The 19,339-nt window shown below is 37.7% G+C and overlaps 1 protein-coding gene across 1 annotated transcript; it reads left to right on the top strand.

Annotated features, from left to right (window-relative positions):
• Nucleotides 1–14,711: 14,711 nt before the first annotated feature.
• LOC126678290 (uncharacterized) lies at nt 14,712–16,460 on the top strand. The gene has a single exon (XM_050373193.1). The coding sequence runs from the start codon at nt 14,712–14,714 to the stop codon at nt 16,458–16,460; it is 1,749 nt and encodes a 582-aa protein (XP_050229150.1).
• Nucleotides 16,461–19,339: the final 2,879 nt, after the last annotated feature.

The raw sequence follows: 19,339 nt of genomic DNA, 5'->3' as shown, positions 1-19,339 counted from the left end.
GATGCAGGCCCATAATTGGCTTTGATGGCTGCTTTCTAAAAACTTTTCTTCGGGGAGCATTGTTATCCGCCATTGCTAAAGACGGGAACAATCAAATGTTCCCTATATGTTGGGCAGTCGTCGAGTCGGAGAATGAACAATATTGGACATGGTTTCTCGAAATATTGTTCGAAGAGTTGGGTATTGTAGACGGTAATGGATGGAGCTTCATCAGTGATCAACAAAAGGTATTTTGTTTATGACTTGATTTTTTTAGTTTTTCAATGTTATCCAAACACATTTCAGCTAGATCAAGTATGAGAAAGCTCTTTTACTGCCCTTTTACTATTTAGTTAATCTGACTCTTTTGTTAAAAATAGGGACTGATCAATGCCATAAACAAGCTTGCTCCACACGGGGAGCATAGAAACTGTGCAAGGCATATTTATTGCAACTGGAAAAAGGATTTTAAGGGTGAAGCTTTGAAGAAATTTTTTTGGAGGGCTGCTCGTAGCACGTATGAGGCTGCACATGACAAGGCTTTGAAGGACATGGAAGCTGAAAATGAGGCAGCATGAAACAATTTTAAGAAACGAGAGCGAGAAAGACTCTGTAAGTTGTTCCTTAGCCTGCGGCCTAAGTCCGATATGATAGATAACAATATAGCTGAAACATTTAATGGCTACATTGTTAAGGCAAGAGGGAAACATATCATTGACATGCTTGAGGACATCAGATGTTCTTTAATGCAGAGAGTGCACACCAAGTTAACCCAGATGAGCGGTGTGACTGATTCTATTTGCCCTCGAATTAAGAAGAAGCTCAAAGAATTGAAATACATAAGCAGACTGTGTGCAGTGAAGCCAGCATTGAATGATAAATTTGAAATATCAATTGGGGAGGATGGGTTTGTGGTTGACATGATAAATTGGACGTGTACTTGTAGAGCGTGGCAGCTTACTGGAATATCGTGTCCTCATGCGTGTGCAAGCATACATTGGAAGAACAACGATACGGCTGCCTTTGTCGATGAATACTACTCCATTGAAAGATATATGCGGGCATACCAGTTTGGGATGGAGCCTATGAATGGTAAAAATATGTGGCCGACAGCAGTAGGGTATCCAATTAAACCGCCAATCTTTAAGAAAATGCCAGGCAGGCCTAAGAAAAAGAGAAAAAGAAAGCCAGAGGAAGAAAATAATGATGCTTCAAGGTTGGGAAAACGTGGCATCCTTATGACATGTACAATATGCAATATTTATGGTCATAATAAAAGGACATGCCAGGAACGACATAATTCATCTTTTCAAAGACAAGAAAAGCTTCCGGTAATTTTTGTTTTTATTATTTGTTATGATAATATGTAGTTGCTTTTATGTAATCTGATTTCCAAGATTTGTTTTGTAGGTGAAAAGGGGCAGGCCACGCAAGAGTAGTTCAACAGGAATAGACCAGCAACAACCATCTACGAGCAAGAAACCTCCAGCATTAACTCCGGCTGAGAAACGAGTTAGACAAAAGGAGCTTCGAAAGGTAATGAAAATGTTAGCAGCTATTTTTTCGTGATTATGGTTTATTTCTGCATAGAACATGAGTTGGAAAATAATATAGACTCTAGGATATGCGTTAAGGCATGCATACTGAATTATATTTTTTAATGTTCTTTAAGTCATTAATTATTGTGTAATGCTGTTATGAGAATTTATAGAATTACATTTGGAGTCATTTCATCAGTTGTGCCATTGAGGCATGCATACTGAATTTATTTATTCTTTAGAAAAAATCTACAATTGATAATGTTTCTGCTGTTGCTGAGTACATCATAGCAGCTTGATATTGTTTTTGAAGAAAACGTTGCAGCAAATTTGCCTGAGCAATGAATTTGTGATTTTGAACCGTTGTACGTGTAGAGTAATTGTGCAATCTGAATTTGTGATTATGGTTTATATTTGCAGGTTCGAGAAGGTTTTGGAGCCTGTACAATTGATGAAACGGGAAATAGATATGAAAGAGTAATTTAGCAGCTATTGTTTTGTGAATAGCTGATATATAAATGTGTTTTTATTGTAATAGTTGGTTGATATGCTGTTATATTGATATGTTGTTATTAATTTTGAATAGTTTCCTGGCCAGAAAAGAGCAAAATTTTTGGGTGGTCCAACAATGCGAAGTCATGCAGCAACACCGACTGAAGGAACTTCCACACTGACATGCCCTTCCTATGCTCGACCAACCGCTGCAAGCTCAAGTCGAGGGGGCAGCAGAGGTGGTAATCCAGGGGGCAGCAGAGGTGCTTTTAGAGGTTCTAGCCGAGGGGGAAGTCGAGGTGCTTTCAGAGGTTCTAGCCGAGGGGGCAGTCGAGGTGCTTTTAGAGGTTCTAGTCGAGGGGGTTTGGTTATCGCTTCACAAGAAAGTATAGCTAACTAGCTTTAAGGATGAAAGATTTTTGAGGATGTGAAAATTTATAGGTGAATAGCTTTAAGGTGTAAAGTTATTTGTGACATTTATTTTGTGATACTCTTTTTTGTCACATCCTTTGACTAACTGTATAGTCAATTTTTTGGTTTGCTGAACTATATGCCTCATCTGTTGGCACATCAAAGTTATAGATTTGCATACCAAAGTTATAGATTGCTATGACACAAAATTTGTGTAAATGATGGTACTAATTTTATGGGTTCAATATAGAGTCTATTTCCCATCTGTTTTGTTTTTGTTGATAAAGGTGATATAAGCAAGTACTTCCAGTCTATTTGAAAATGCCAGAATACATTTCTTGCAAAAATTTGCATTGCATATATGTAATACCCCAAAATATTTTAAGATAATTACGTCGTGCCACGTGTCGTGATTTCCGATAAATTAAATTAAGGAGAATTTAATTTAATTATATCGGAAATTTAAGAATAAAATTTAATGAGTCAATTAGCGGGATTAAAGGAATTAATTTTGAAAATTTGGATGTGGATACATTTTGGGGCTAAATTGTAAATTTTGAAAAGTTTAGGGGCTAAAGTGCAAATTAGCCAATTAAGCCCGAAAATAGAAATTGGAGGATTTTCGATGAAAATCTATATTTTAAGTTAGTATTATTTATTCGGAGATAAATAATACGTATTTGAGTTGATAGAAAGATTAATTGAATAGGTTTTGGACTAAATTGAAACTTTTGAAAAGTTTCAAGGAGCAAAGCGTACTTTAGCCAGGATATATATATAAGATTTCCTTCAGTTGAAGGATCCAGATCCTTCACTCTTCAACTTCTTCTCCTTTCTCATTTTCTTCGACGAAGGTTTACGGTTCGTCGCGCGGTTTTCGTTTCTCGTCCGTTTCCGACGTTCTATAACTCCAAACGATCGTATTTCGACGGGTAATCACGGTAAGCTTGACGTTTTACCGTTTCGTTGATTATATTTTGAGTTATATCGATTCAAAGTTTTAGGCCACGAAACGATTTTATCGTTTTATCGAGTTTAGGATTGATATATAGCGTTTTGAACTTAGAATATGCGTTTTGGTTGAGTTTGGAGGGTTTTTACGTATTTAGCAGGTCGGAAACCCCGAAAATCGATTCCGGGGGATCGTGCACGACAACCAACATGTGGTACACGACCGTGTACCAAGGTACACGAACGTGTACCATCAAGGTACACGAACGTGTACCTCCCTGCACGATCGTGCACCACCCCGAATCTTCGTACCTCGATTGAATTAATGGAATTTACGTATTGAATCGGAAATCGAATAGTAGTTAACCTAATGAGGTTATAAGAAGATTGAATTAGAAGTAATTTGCGAGCCGTGAACGAGTTTGATACCGTTTATCGGAGTATACGTGAGAAGCACGACGACTAATGAAAGTGGAACGTGTCGAGTCTTGAGTCTAGAGTCAATCTTAGAATAGGATTCTGAATGAGTCAAATGTTTTGAAATTGTTTTAGATCCAGCGAGGCAAGAAGAAGCTGGACCAGGAATTCGGGAAGCTTGACGTTTCTAAAGCCCCGACGTATTTTTGGATAAGCGTTTTCAGTGAGTTTATACGATTTGCTTTTAAAGTATTTATTTAAGCAATTATTTTATATTGCTTTATATTTGAATTGCATGTTTTATATGCGAATTCTTTTTATGAATTGCATATGTTTGATTTGAAACCAGTATTGATCCGATGGAACGTGCTACCTATTGGGCGACAATAGGACTGTGTGATCACCAGTTTTTGATATAACTCAGCTGGGAGCTGATGATTAATATGAAATTTACGATTGGGTTATGATTTCGATACGAGAGTGAACTCGGCTACGGTGTAGCCTGGAAGTCCCCGTATCTAGTGGCTGGGCCACCAGCGAGTTGGACTCGCAATTGATATTTATGATTGGGTTGATCGATTGATTATTAGTATGTTTGAGGATTAAGGTTTCAATCGGATCCTGTACTTGGTTGCATATGATTGATTACGATTTTATGTTTTATTTGAATACTTATTAGTAAATGTATGAACTCACTCAGTATATCCCAATATACTGACCCCTCACAAATTTCCTTTCAGGATAAAGACGCTTAAAGCAACGGACTTCTATCCTACTTCCAGAAGTCTGTATTTTTGATTATGTAAAGAAACAGTACTTTACTCTTAGAGCTGTAGTAGATAAGTATTTTGTCAGTCAGCTTGTATATGAAGTTTTTTGTAAATATTACTTTAACGTTTTAAAGTTTTAAACGTTTTACGCTTGCTGCGTTATATATATTGTGACTGCCAGAGGATATGTATGCCTGGCATGTGTGCTTCTGCATGACACGTATTTATGTATGTCATGCATGACGTTTATGTTTCGCGAAAAATTATTTTTACGTTTTTAGGCTTGCTACGGGTTTCGGAGCAACCACTCCCATTCCCTAGCGCCGGTCTCGGTCCTGAGATTGGGTCGTGACAATATACCTGTCAAAATGGCACCAGAAGCAAATGCAATTATCTTTAAAGAACCAAAACTACATTACCACACAACAATTTTGTCAATAAAACTTCTAACGACACAACTTTTTATACACAAGACTCAGGAAGATCTTCAACACGTACATTAAACACAGAAAAATTCAAATACATTTAATACATAAATTAAACTTTCAAACTGATCTTGAATTGAAAACAGAACATAGCCATAAGATTTAACTCAGTTTAGTGACTACACTTAGCTTAAACTTAACATCCATATTAGGCATAATTTAGGTAACTTAAAAGACATTACAAACTACCTTAAACATAACTAAACATTAGTGATTAATGACAATTGTTGTTAAGAAATACTCTTGAATTTTCCATTGCCTTTGCCAATATCATATTTGAAGCAGATAGCAAGTAGAATAACCACACACATCATAACTATCCAACATAGAACTTGAAATTTCTTGATTATCCCCTTAAAATGATTCTTCTCGACAAGCAATTCATTCATTTCTCTTTTCATTTGTGCCACTGTCTGTGTGTATTGTCTGAGATGAGTCTGAGTAGTTCTTGAAGCCCTCATAGCAGATTCTGCCTTTTCATTACTTCGCCTCTCTAATTCAATTTTTTCATTCAGTTGAACCTCCAAATTTTTGCTCTTCGTTATCATATTGATCATGGCTGACTTATAAGGCTGTGGGGTCTCTGGATCATACCACTCAAGTATTTACAATCATCCTCCTATCAAGCAATTAATTGGCAAAGTTTAACATCATAATCAGATATGTAGTCCTAATTTTCTATGACATTAACAAATGCATATTAGGACAAGTAAACCTAACCCTTTTTTTAACCTTAACATTTCTATGTTATTCATCTTTATTGAAAAAAATCACAGCTAAGTTATCAATTTCCACAGCACACCAAAAGTTAAACATTTCTATGTTATTCATCTTTATAAAAAAAAATCCACAGCGAAAATATCAATTTCCACGGCACATTACCAAAAGTTTTCAATTTTATAGGTTTTCAAAACCAACCCGGAAAAAAAAGATTACCCGATGATAACGACAACGGTAAAATCTCCTGCCAGGGTTCTTCACAGAGTAGGATGTGTATACATGAGCTGCAATTTCGTGTCTGCATCTTTTGTTTGGAATCCACCAAGCATGTTGAATACTCGAGCTACTATTGAAACTGTCGCCACTTTCTGCATCAGCAAAATCAGGGTTCCCCGACATTTTCAATAATCTTTCACTTTCTCACAGATGAATCGACAGTAAGATTAGGAACAGAGATTTAGAAATTAGGGCAACAAGAAAGGAAGAACAACGAAATACAAAGCAGGGTTTAAACAAAAGAAGAACATCGATACACGCTTTAGGGTTTAAGAAGCTGAATTGATAAAGAACTCAGGGAAAGAAGAGAAAAATTCATCGATTTAGGGTTCCTCGTTGGGCTCTTTAGTCTACTGAAATCAAACGACAGCGTTTGATTGTGTGAGTAAATCACTCAAAACGCTGCCGTTTTGAGGAGACTCATTCCACATGTGAAACGGTGAGTTTCACATGTGGACTCCTACTTGTCGTGCCACATGGGACTCCGGCGGTACAGTCAGCAAAAAACCACCGGAGTTCAAACCGGTGATGGATTTGAGAAAAAATGAAACGTCATGGTTTTTTTCGCCACTTTTTAAACGTTGTGATTAAAATGAAACAAGGTGCAAAGGTTGTGATTTTTTATGTAATTAACCCAATATAAAACCAATAATTGATAAATGTCCAAAAATTCATATAGATTATTAAAATACAGAATGTCTCTCTTTCATATCGCAAAAGTAGTCAATGATCGAATCTATTTCAAATATTTTTGCAAATTTTTTTCTATACACACTAGAAAACAACCTGAAAGGTATTCATCTTCCATCTTATTATGAAGCCTAGTCTCGACATTGTTTATAGGTGAAAAGAAACACTTTGTAGTAGCTGTATAAACTGGAAGCGTGAGAATAAGAGCTCCAATTATATAAACCAGAGGGTATATTTCTGATTTTCTAGTTTTCATATCCATTGGCACAAGACATAAATAGTTGATAATGATTCAAAATCAAAAAAAGTAGTAAATGATTAAAATGCTCAAATTGTACATTAATTAACTGCATCGTCTCGTGTTCTTTAAAATCTCGTGGATAGAACTTTTGAACTAACTTACAAATATCATCAATTTTGCGAATCTCTCTTGGATATAAAGCTAAACAAATAATAAGCGAATTCATTGTGTGATCATTGAACTTATTATTTGATTTTTATAATTAAGAGTCGATCACTGCATTAAAAATATCAATTTTATAATGATATTCTATTGTAAAATCATCTTCTTGATGGCGAGCCTTTCCTCGTCGTGCAACATAAAGAACACTAAAATTTGGGACATGTATATTAACAATTTACAAAAAGATTTCGTCATTACAACTAATTTTTGATGTCCATCTTCTCCTAATTTTGAATAAGCAAGTTAGTAGATGAAACAAGATTCATTGCATTTAATATATCTTGAGACTAGAGTTGTAAAACTTGATAAAATAAATTAGACATCTCTAATTGTTTTTTCTCATAAGATGCAAAATGAAAACAAATTCAAAAGAAGATAGCATCTCATATGCAGCATATGCATCTCTATGTTGAGCAGGTGTAGTTTCATCATCAGTAATATTAATCAAATTAGAAATTGATTTCAAGTGAGAAATCCAACAGATACCCCACAACCCCTCCCCCCCCCCCCCCCCGCCCCTTTCAAAGCACCAACTTCATCAATCTTTAGCCGATGAGAAATATTTACAGTAGTGAGAATCTTTAAGTTGGTAATTATAATTACACGACTCCTATAATATTAATGATGGAGTTCAATTTAGTTAAAAATTGATGAATAAGAATAAGTTATTTTAATGCAGCAACTAAGGCTAATTATAATCGATACGCCAGACAATGAACATAATATGCGTAAGGACATCCATTTGAAATCAAAGCTTGTAATTGTTTTCATTCCCCACACATATTGCTTAAACCATAAAAATCCTAGCCTCAAATACTTTGAATAACAAGATTATGATGAGAAAGGACATAAAAACACCTTCTTTTTAATATTGATGCATAAGGGTTGTAGACACCTATTTTCTGAATAGGTAAAAAGTGATAAGGGGCTGAAGCGTCTAATGATGATTTCCAGAAAAACTCGTCCGAGTGATGAGCTAGCGATCCGCATGTTTGAATTCAAGCCGGCTAGATTAGTGTGCAATGATAAAGTTGAGGGATAAAATTATAATTAGCCGTAAGTAGGCCATGAAAATCCAAAGAGGTTAGTCAAAAAATTGGAATAATTGCAATTCCTTACAAATTTATGGGCCAATCTGTAGATTTCGCGGATGAAATTGACCACACCCCAACCTTAGTGGCCCTGGAAGCTCTTTTTGATGATACCTTCAAGGACCAAAAGACACTTTTTACCGCCTTTTTCATGGCATACATTAACTATTCTGAATTTAATAAAATAAATACCTAAGATAAACATCGAACCTAATATAAAAACTTAACCATACAGTTCGAATCTAACTCAAACACTAACAACCCTAACCTAAGTGTAACCACTATAAAAAAAACTTTATGAAACCTAGAGAAGAGAGGGCACGCACAATTAAACATAAACCCTAAATTGAAAAGAAACTCTAAATTGACACACCCTAGGCTAAACTATACCAGGCTCAAAACACCAAACTTTAATTAATTCCAGGCAACAAATCAAGCTTAGAATGCTTCAATCAATTAGGCACACTACTGTACTTCGATCAAGAGATGGATTCTACATCTAGATTGTCAGAAAATGAGCCAAGGACTCGTAACAGTAATTCTGAGAACCCAATTTCAGTTTTGTCACATATTTATTATCTTTTGTATGCATGTTGTTTAATTTCGAATTGGTAGGATGCATGATTATTGATTTCTTATGTATATGTCATAAACTGTCATACCTGCAATAACCGCCATGTTTGCCATGAATTTTGTTCTAGAAACATGTTTTAGGATGTTTTTAGTCGTTTTACACATATATTTTGGACATACAAAATTCCATAATCTTAACCGCGTGTTTTGCTGTTTTTTGAGCGAATCCTGTACTTCCCAAAAATGCCCCGAACCAGGAATAGGTGGCACTGGCGCAACATCATTATGGCGTTTACGCCACAAAGATGTTCTGATACCGCCAATTCATCTAGCGTTGACGTTCTTCGTTGCAGACCATTCCTAGATCTTTTATTATAGTTTTAGTTTTGTTTTTGTGTTTCTGGCTCGTTTGAGCTCAAAATTGAGGCTCGTTTGAGCTCATGGACTTGTAATTAGTTGTAGGATCAATTTCTATTATTTTACGGATCCATCCCAGACAACACCTACCACATCAGATTCAATGGGCCACCGTGTCATCATGGGCCTCGAAGCCCAAGCCCGCTAGACCAACAACTTTTAGAACAGATTCACAGTTCGTTTGAACTCGGAATCGACACTGGATTGGACCTGAAGACTCGTATCGACTAGAGGAGCAACGTTTGTGTTCTAACTGAATCCTAAATTTGATTGTACAAACAGATAGACAACGGACAACTTTCAAACGCTTTATAAAATCGGTTTAAAAGTAATCCTAATCTTATATGTATATCAACCGTATATGGGCATGTAAATTAAACGCTTTGAATGTAATGTCTACATCCATTTTAACATGATTAATCAAGATAAACATGTTAATTTAGTTATAAACTAACAAATCACCTAGAATCTTATGAATGTTATGAATATGTAATTAGAGGTTGTATAGGCATTTAAGATGATAAATTAATAAAATTAATCTCACTTATACATCTAATTTAGGTTGTGCATGTAAATGGAATAAAGTCCACCTTTTTCTGTTACATGATAGAAACCCTAGAATGGGATGCTTTCTTAGGAGTAATTGCTACTTGGTCACATGTCAGTTCAGATTGAGTCATATGCGCGTGGCTTAATCCATTTGCGTGTCCATGCACTTTAATGTTTTTACATTTAAGGTCCCTGCACTATATAACCCCTTCATTAAAGCCCTCCACTTTCATTCTCGTTAGCCCGATATCCTTTCGTCAAAGAGAGTGTTAACGCCGTCACAATTTTCAAAACAACCATTTACATGTCAGCAACTACACACATGTGGCATATGACTTGGCAGAATTTTATGTGCAGAAAAGATCTTCTTTAGTTCTTCTTATCGGGTCTTCTTCTCCTTTTTTAAATTTTTTATTTCTCACTTTACAACAACTTCAACCATCATTTTCTTCTTCTCCATTACTTTTTTTTTGTAAAATTATTTTATTTTTTCTCCATTGCACAATTGCCAACAACCACCATCTCCATAACTGATGGAATCATTCTTATCTGCACTGGCTTGTGTATCTTGATCAATTCACTCTAATATGGACCAAGTACTTAAATATTATTTCTAGGAGCTTTCCTTTCCACTCTAATTCTTTTTCATAGACAAAACCAACACAAACCCACCACTTTATCTTTAGGTCGGGCCAACTTGATTTTGATTCACAGATCAGCTAATTAAGAAACAGATGCTCATATTTCAAAAAAAAAAACAAGTAGAATTTAGCTAATGGTTTCTGCATGATATAGATTTTTGTTTGCTAGAAAATAACTCATCATTTACGCATTGAAACAACAAATTCTATTGAAAGACCCAAATATTCTTTAACTCCTACATTCCTTCATAAAGCTGATTTGTATGAATTACTTTGAAATGAGAAATTATTAGAGAGCTGAGTTGTTGAATTATATTGAAATGAGAAATTATTAGAGAGCTGCTTTATATGAACTTATTCCATTACTGATCTCATTTGAATTAGTACTTCGATCATTAACCATTTATAAAAAATTGATTTAAAAGAAAAAAAAACTCAACTTTAAAACGGATATAGAATTGATAGTAGTAAAAACAGAGACTTCACTACTAATAAAAATTTCAAATATTGGATATTGTTTTGAGTCAATAACCAACCAATGTAAATAGCACACAATTTCTGCTAAAAGACGATGAATTTAAAAGATCTACAGACATGTTAGTACAAAATTAGAAAATAAAGAAAAATGAGAGCACAAATTATTGTTCATTGGACACCGACGGTTTTGTATCATTTATAAAAATTGCATATCCGTAAATCCATTATCTTCATGTTCTTCTTCTTTAGATCCATCCTTACTTACAACAACAAAAGAACAATTCAAAAACGATTTGACCATTTTACCCTCGTCATCCTCTTCGTCTAATGACGTGTTATGCAAAGAACATCCTTCTTATTCATCATCGTCGCTTCTCTGATCAGGTGAGCCACTCGATTCATTCGAGTCCTACATTTTTTCCATGGAGATTTTAATGGAGGATGAGGAGTAGTGGAGTGGAGAAGAAGAAGAAGAAGATAGTGTTGCAATGAACGAGAGGGATAAGATAAATTGTAGTAACATTTTGTTTGTTTGTTTAGATCTATTAGTTTTGTGAGGTGGCGTGTCTATTTGGCAAAACAATAATAACATGGACTGAAGGCTGTATTTGTTATTCTCATCAACAAATTATGATTTACACGCGTTAACAGAAGTTAACAGAAGGACATCGTGTAGATAGATACTCAAAAAAGAAGGATTAATTGAAAAGGTTATATAATGTAGGGACCTTATATGCAAAAACGCTAAAGTGCAAGTACACGCCAATGGATTAAGCCTATGCGCGTCATGCATGCTTACTTCCAACATGCTATTTTCCAGCTTTTACTTTTTTAGATTTGTTTACTTTCCAACACTTTATCATATCAACTGTTTAGTATGTTGAGATGAGATATTCTGAATTTGTCTTTTATATTTATATAAATTTAGATTTAATTTTGTTATTTTTAATAATTTTCAGTTTAAATATAATATTTATTTAATTTTATTTATTTATATAAATTGTTATTTCCAAAATATGCTCATAAACTTCTTATATATGTAAATATTTTTATTTTTGATACATTATATATTAAATATTTTGGAATCCATACCGTTTTATTATAACATTTATTATTTCAAAAAATATGATTATAATTTATTGGAATTCATAAATATCCATAGATTATGAAATTTTATGAGTTTTTAACTTAGGATCAATCCTAATAAAATATCAAACGTTTGTGGATTTTGTCAGTTATTGATGGATACCGAATCCTACGATAGTTACAATGGAGCCGAGTCACAGGAGATCCACTCTCAGGTGATACCGGCCTCCCTATGGAAGACCTAAACGTATAAGGAAGGCGGCCGAATCCCTTGAGATCCGTCGATATACGAATGAAGACCGAATCCCTTAGGATCCGCCCAAAGCGCGTTAATCCGGGATTCGGATAGATCGCCATGATCTACTAATATCTCGAAGTATCTTCCCATTTGGACATAATCTCCAACATGGAAAGATAAGCTCTATCTTAGGAAGACGAAACTATTTAGGAAGACGCTCCTAAATAGGACTCATGTCCGAATAAGGCCGATCACGCCAAATCAGGGTGAATCCCTACAAAGTAGCTCGATCCCTATAAAGTAGGATTCACTTACCTACTATGACTCTACAAGGTATGCATTCATCTACTATAAAAGGAGCATGAGGTATGCCTAGAATCACAATTACATTCATATACTCAAAACACTGCTCAAAGCTCTAAACTGACTTTAGCATCGGAGAGTTAATCGGACAACCACCGTCCGGTTAGCTTCTACCCTGTTTTGCAGGTCTCATTCACCGGTTCAGAAGGCAGACTCCATCAATTGGCGTTGTCTGTGGGAAAAGCTTAACTCAACTTCAATTCGAAGGAGCTTTTTTGAACTTAAAACAAATTTCATTGAAGAAGATGACTTCTGAAGGAATGAACCTGAATGACAAAGCAAGGAACATATCGCAAGGAAGAAAAAGGAAACCAATAGAATCCTCAATTCCACCGCCGGTGACTTTCGACGGGGAAGATTCCGGGAGAATAGCCGAAGAACATAATGAGGCTCTCGTAGTGGCCATGATCACCGAACATTGGAATGTCGAAAGGATCTTGGTCGATGAAGGGAGCGCAATAAACTTAATAACAAGAAAGGCTTACGAAAGCCTAGGAAGGGATCTAGCAGAATTAAAGAGGAATGCCACGCCTGTAATGGGATGTGGGGGCTCCCCAATCAAGCCCAATGGAACAATTACACTTGATGTCAAGCTGGGGAGGACAAGAAAGAGCGAGGAATTACCTACACGGTTTAGTGTCGTGGAGATCGATTTGCCATACAACGCGATATTGGGAAGAACTTTCCTCCACGACTCGGCAGCTGTAACTAGTGTAAAATCACTAACTATGAAGATACCGACAAAGCGAGGAATAGTTACGGTACAAGGAAACCGAGCCACAACAAAAGAATCATGCGAAGCAATGCCGGTCGAAGAAATTCTCAATCATGATATCGAAGAGAAAGAAACCACACCCGAAGGCGAAACGAAGAAATTAGAACTTGGCACGGAGAAAGGAGTAAACCTCGGAGCGGATATGAATCCCAAAATCGAAGAAGACATCACGACAATATTAAAAAACAACATCGGAACTTTCGCCGCTAAAGCCTCGGAGATCGTCGGGATAGACCCCCAAGTCATCACACATGACCTAAACGTAACAGAAACGGCGAATCCCGTCAAACAAAAGAAGAGGAAGTTCTCCGAAGAAAAGCAAAAAATAATAGCCGAAAAAGTAGAAAAACTCGAAAAAGTCGGATTCATCCGAGAAGTCCATTACCCCGAATGGGTGGCGAACGTAGTGATCGTGAAGAAAGCTAACGGAAAAAACAAAATGTGCATGGACTACACCAATTTAAACAAGGCGTGCCCCAAAGATAGTTACCCACTGCCTGACATCGATCAACTCGTGGATTCTACTGCCGGACACGCAATGTATAGCCTAGAAGATGCAACCCAAGGCTATCACCAGATCCAAATGAAAGAACAAGATCAGGAGAAAACATCATTTATCACGGAGGGAGGAACCTACTGCTATACGGCGATGCCTTTCGGATTGAAAAACACAGGAGCAACATATCAAAGGCTCATGAACTTCATGTTCAAAGACGAAATAGGGAAGCGAGTCCAGGTGTACGTGGATGATTTAATCATCAAGAGTGAGAACGAAGAAACTCACGCGAAAGACTTGGAGGAGACATTCAACATACTAAACAAATTTAGGATGAAATTGAACCCAGACAAATGCACATTCGGAGTACAAGAAGGAAAATTCCTGGGATTCATGATATCCCAAAGAGGAATAGAAGCAAACCCAGAAAAGATCAAAGCAATCATGGACATGAAGGCACCACATAACATAAATGAAGTTCAAAAACTCAATGGGCGAATCACAGCACTCAGTAGATTTATGTCCTGCTCAGCAAAAAGATGTTTGCCATTCTTCAAAGCCCTTAAAGGAACACAAAAATTCGAATGGAACAAAGACTGCGAAGAAGCATTTGAAGAACTGAAGAAGTTCCTGATCACCCCCCATTACTCAACAGACCGCTGAGGGGAGAAACGCTCTACTTATACATCTGCACTAGGAAAGAAACCATTGTAACGGTGCTGGTAAGGGAGGAAGATGGCGAGATGAAGCTAAACTACTACATCAGCCGAGTCCTAAAGGGCGCGGAAGTAAGATACCCCGAGATCAAAAAAAATGGCACTTGCTGTAGTAACCACAGCTAAAAAGCTAAAATACTACTTCCAGAGCCATAACGTGGTAGTTAGAACGAATCAGCCGCTGCGAAAGGCAAACCAAAGACCAGAAACCTCCGGGAGACTAGTCCATTGGTCCATCCAGCTCAGTGAACATGACATAAGATATGAACCCCGCCCAACTCTTAAAGCGCAAGCCTTGGCGGACTTAGCGGAAATAACTCCTGGCGAAGCCGAGCAGCCTAAACCAGAGCTAATATGGGAACTCCACGTAGATGGAGCCTCAAACGAGAAAGGAGCCGGAGCAGGAGCCATCCTCAAAGGACCCTGGAAAGTCAAAATTGAGTACGGAGCGAACATTCAATTCGCTGCCAGCAATAACGTTGCCGAATATGAAGCCTTAATTACTGGCCTTGGCCTAGCACTGGAGATAAGAACGGAGATTCTAAAAATCTATAGCGACTCTCATCTAGTAGTAAATCAAGTCAAAGGAGAATATCAAGCCAAGGAGGCTGGAATGATCAAATATCTAGAAAAAGTCATGAAGCAACTTCGACAACTTGAAGCGCAAGGAGGACAATGGGAGATCATTCAAATTCCAAGAGAAAAGAATACCGACGCTGACGCCATCGCCAAGTCAGCATCCGAATTAGGGGACTTATTCACAAAAATGCAGTTAAAGGAAACCCTCAGATTACCAAACACCAAAGAAGAAGAAGTCATGGCGATTGATGAAGTTGATTCCTGGATGACCCCGCTGATCAAATACTTAGATCGTGGCGAATTACCAACAGACAATGTCGAAGCCATCCGAGTCATCCGAAAATCCGCCAATTACTCATATCATAACGGATTTCTCTACCGAACCTCCTTAACTCATCCTTGGTCGAGATGTGTCTCGCCCCAAACAGGAGGTTCCATCCTGAAAGAAATCCATGAAGGAATATGCGGAGCAAATAAAGGAGCGATCACCATAGCAAGAAAAACAATGCTCCAGAATTACTACTGGCCGACCATCAAAGAAGATGCAAAGACGCTAGTAAAGAAATATGACAAGTGCCAGAGACATGACAATGTCAGCTGTAGGCCAGCAGCATCCCAAGGATCACTGGAGAGCCCCTGGCCATTCGCCATATGGGGAATCGATATAGTAGGACCATTCGAAACGGGAAAACATCAAATGAAATTCCTGATCGTCGCAATCGAACACTTCACAAAATGGGTTGAAGTGGCACCGGTTGCAACCATAACTGCTGCCAGAGTGGAAGAGTTCTTCAAGAATGAAGTGATATGTCGATTCAGCATACCTCACACAGTGATAGCGGACAACGGAAAACAATTCGACTGCAAGCGATTCAAGGAATTCTGCAAAGAACTAATGATAAACCTGAAATTCACATCGGTAGCGCACCTTCAAACAAATGGAATGACTGAAGTTACCAATCGAACTATAGCACAGGGAATAAAAAAGAGGTTAGATCAGTATAAAGATAACTGGGCCCAAGAACTTTACAGTGTTCTGTGGGCATACAGAACGACTCAAAGGAAAGGAACACGCGAGACACCCTTCAGGCTCGCCTATGGCATTGAAGCAGTGATCCCCATAGAAATTGGCGTACCCAGCATCAGAGTGAACTACTTAGAAGAAGAAACCAACGAAGCGAGAATAAGGCTATGTCTAGACCTACTAGAGGAAAGAAGAAACGAAGCAACAATCCGAGCCGCGACTTACAAGAAACAAGCTGCATGATACCACAACAAGAGAATAAATTCAAAAAATTCCAAATAAGCGATCTAGTCTTACGGAACGCGGAAATCGGAAGAGGGAACGCCGGAGTCAAGAAAATGCAAGCAAACTGGGAAGGCCCTTACATAGTAGAAGAAGTTACCGGCAAAGGCGCCTACAAACTAAAAACAATGACCGGATCCATGGTACCAAGATATTGGAATGTAGAGCATCTAAGAAAATATTACCAATAGACTAGTTTGTGGCATGTACTCATTCCGTTTTGAAATAAAAGCAGATTCAGCGTTAAGATACAAAATTTTAAAGACTCGTTTGAGTCCCAAATCGATATACACAATTTAACAAGAGTCGTTTGAATCTTAGTTAAAAACAATCTAGACTTGTCTGAGTCAGAATGAAATTAAAGGATCCAATCGAACTTACAAACAAATCATACACAACCGAACCTAACTGGTTTCGCGATCATACATCAAAGAAGTTTAAATTAACTTCTAAAAATAAACACAAACATGAGTTTAGATTAACTCTGCAGATAAATAAAGAAAGAAGATCAATGGTCACAAAAGATCATTTATACATTAATTATAAAAAGGTTATAATGGATCTGCCTCGATCCAATACAAAAATCAAAACAAAGGAAATAAAAGCTAAACTTTTTGCAAAGCATCTTGCTTATGCTTATCAAACTTCGCCTTCACCTCTTTCGCCAAAGAGGCAGGATCCAGTTGATTAACCCCAGAAAGATCGATCCAAGGATTCTGTTCCCGCAGCTTAGCCCCAATTTTCCAACCGGTATTGGGTCATGACCTGGGAATAAAAGCTCCCAGAGTCGCCCAAACGCCGGCGTAGACGCTCCTCCTCTTTCTTCAGATCATCCCTCTCTTTCGTAAGAATATATGAAGAAGACTTTAGAGACTGGATCTCATCAGACAAAGTCTGAACCCGAGCCTCTAAAGAAGAGATCTCTCGACCCTTGGCAGCAACGGATGAGCGCAGCTGCTGGATCAGACCCGTCGCTTCACCAGCCTCCTCCTCCATCTTCCGTTTCTCGGACAGCCAGGATTCAGAATCTTTCTGAAGCTTCTTCAGTTGATCCACCGCATCTCCACGGCCACGCTCCAGAACAACGATGGATTGAACCACCTACAAAATAAAATAACAAAGAAACAATAAATATAAGGTAGCAAATGGCGATACAAAATGAGAGAAGAAAAACGCACCGAAAAACCACCAAGACAGGCAAACTCAGCAAGACCATCGCCATGGTCACGATCTATGGACTCTATGTCCTCCTTAATCATAATATTCTCCATGCAAGCATGAAGAATAGCAACATTGGAAAGACGAGGCGGATTTTGAGCATCCGCCCAGGCGGCGAACCGAGGCACCTCATCAACAAGAGCCTCCTTAGAAGATTTCTTCTTCTTGGGGCGCTTGGAAGAAGCACCGGCTTGATCCTCAGCAGGACGTTTCTTACCGGCGGTAGGCAACTCCTTCAGAGAAGGATCCGAACCCTTCGCAGGAAGTGAAGAAGACTCGGGACTCACAGAAGGCACCTGATCAATAGCAGCAGGCGCGAGATCCACCGAACTAGGGTTCGGATTCGGAACGGCAGTAGGAGTGGGAACGCTACTAGTAACCTCGCCCATATCTACACTCATATCGACATGAAAATTGTCAAGCAAATTGTCAAGAGAAGTTGACATCCTACAAAAAAGCAAACATAATAAAAAGTTAGAAAAATACCTTCTAAAGGAAGACTCGCCAAAAGTATTTCACGGCGATTTAAATATTGCCCTAAAACGACGCTGTACTTGTGCTTATTGAAGCGACAATCCAACAACAACGACAAGGCAAAATTCTTTTCCCCATCGGTCAACTCAGGAATAGCTGTAAGCGAAACTTTACTTGCAGTAAAGTTCCGTGAAAAAGAAGAAAAGGAAGGATTTTGAACCAAGAAAAATTTAGGGGTCCAACCCTTTAAAGAAGACGGAAGACTAAAAAGAGATCGGTTCGGTCGACCGCCAGCAAAAATAAACTCCTCGCCCTTTCGGCGAGAGAAAACATAAAAATAATTAAAAAAAATCAAGTGTAGGCTCTTGCCCCCGAGCCCTACAAGACTCCATAAAAGAACAAAGAAGGCGAATCGCATTGGGATGAAGTTGACCTAAAGGAATGCTTAAATTACGACAAACCTCTATGATCAAAGATTCAAGAGGAAACCTAAGACCCGCTAACAGTTGTTCGTGAAAAATCACTATCTTCGAAGACGAATCTGTACTATGATTCGCCCGATATGATTTTCGAGGTCTTAAAATAGTATATGACCCTGGAAAACCAAATTCTTCAGCATAGCTAATTATCTGTTCAACAGAAAGGGAACTTCGGGTATACTCCAATTCATCACGAGCACCCCGAACCCCCTCAGTTACTTCTGACATTTTAAAATTTAAAATGGGGGGGGGGGGGAGAACAAGGAATGACAACAAAATTAAGATTTTAAAAGATCAAATGAAGGAAAAGATGAAGAACAGGAAGAACAGGAGCAACAAAGAAAAAAGAAATCCAGAAACTCAAAACAGGAATTTAAACCAAGGAAAAAGCAAATACCTTGCAATCAAATACGCTGGATCAAAGGAGAGATAGGGAGCAACTCGAAAACGAGGAATCTTGAAGGTAAAAAAAAAGCCAACTAAATTTACTGAGAATTTGCTGAGAAATGATAGAGCAACTATAGAGAAAAACGAAAGTAAAAGTGAAGAAGAAAGAGGGAAATGAACATTTATATAACCCAAGAAGACGAAGAAGTTGAATAGACGAAACCTTAAAAGTCAAAACAGATGAATGACAAATGGCGCACAAAGACACTTGTTCTTCATGAT

The sequence above is a fragment of the Mercurialis annua genome, linkage group LG4 (assembly GCF_937616625.2).
Source record: "Mercurialis annua linkage group LG4, ddMerAnnu1.2, whole genome shotgun sequence".
NCBI lineage: Eukaryota > Viridiplantae > Streptophyta > Magnoliopsida > Malpighiales > Euphorbiaceae > Mercurialis > Mercurialis annua.
The sequence above is the reverse complement of the archived record's forward strand: the minus strand, read 5'-3'. Positions and strand labels throughout refer to the sequence as shown.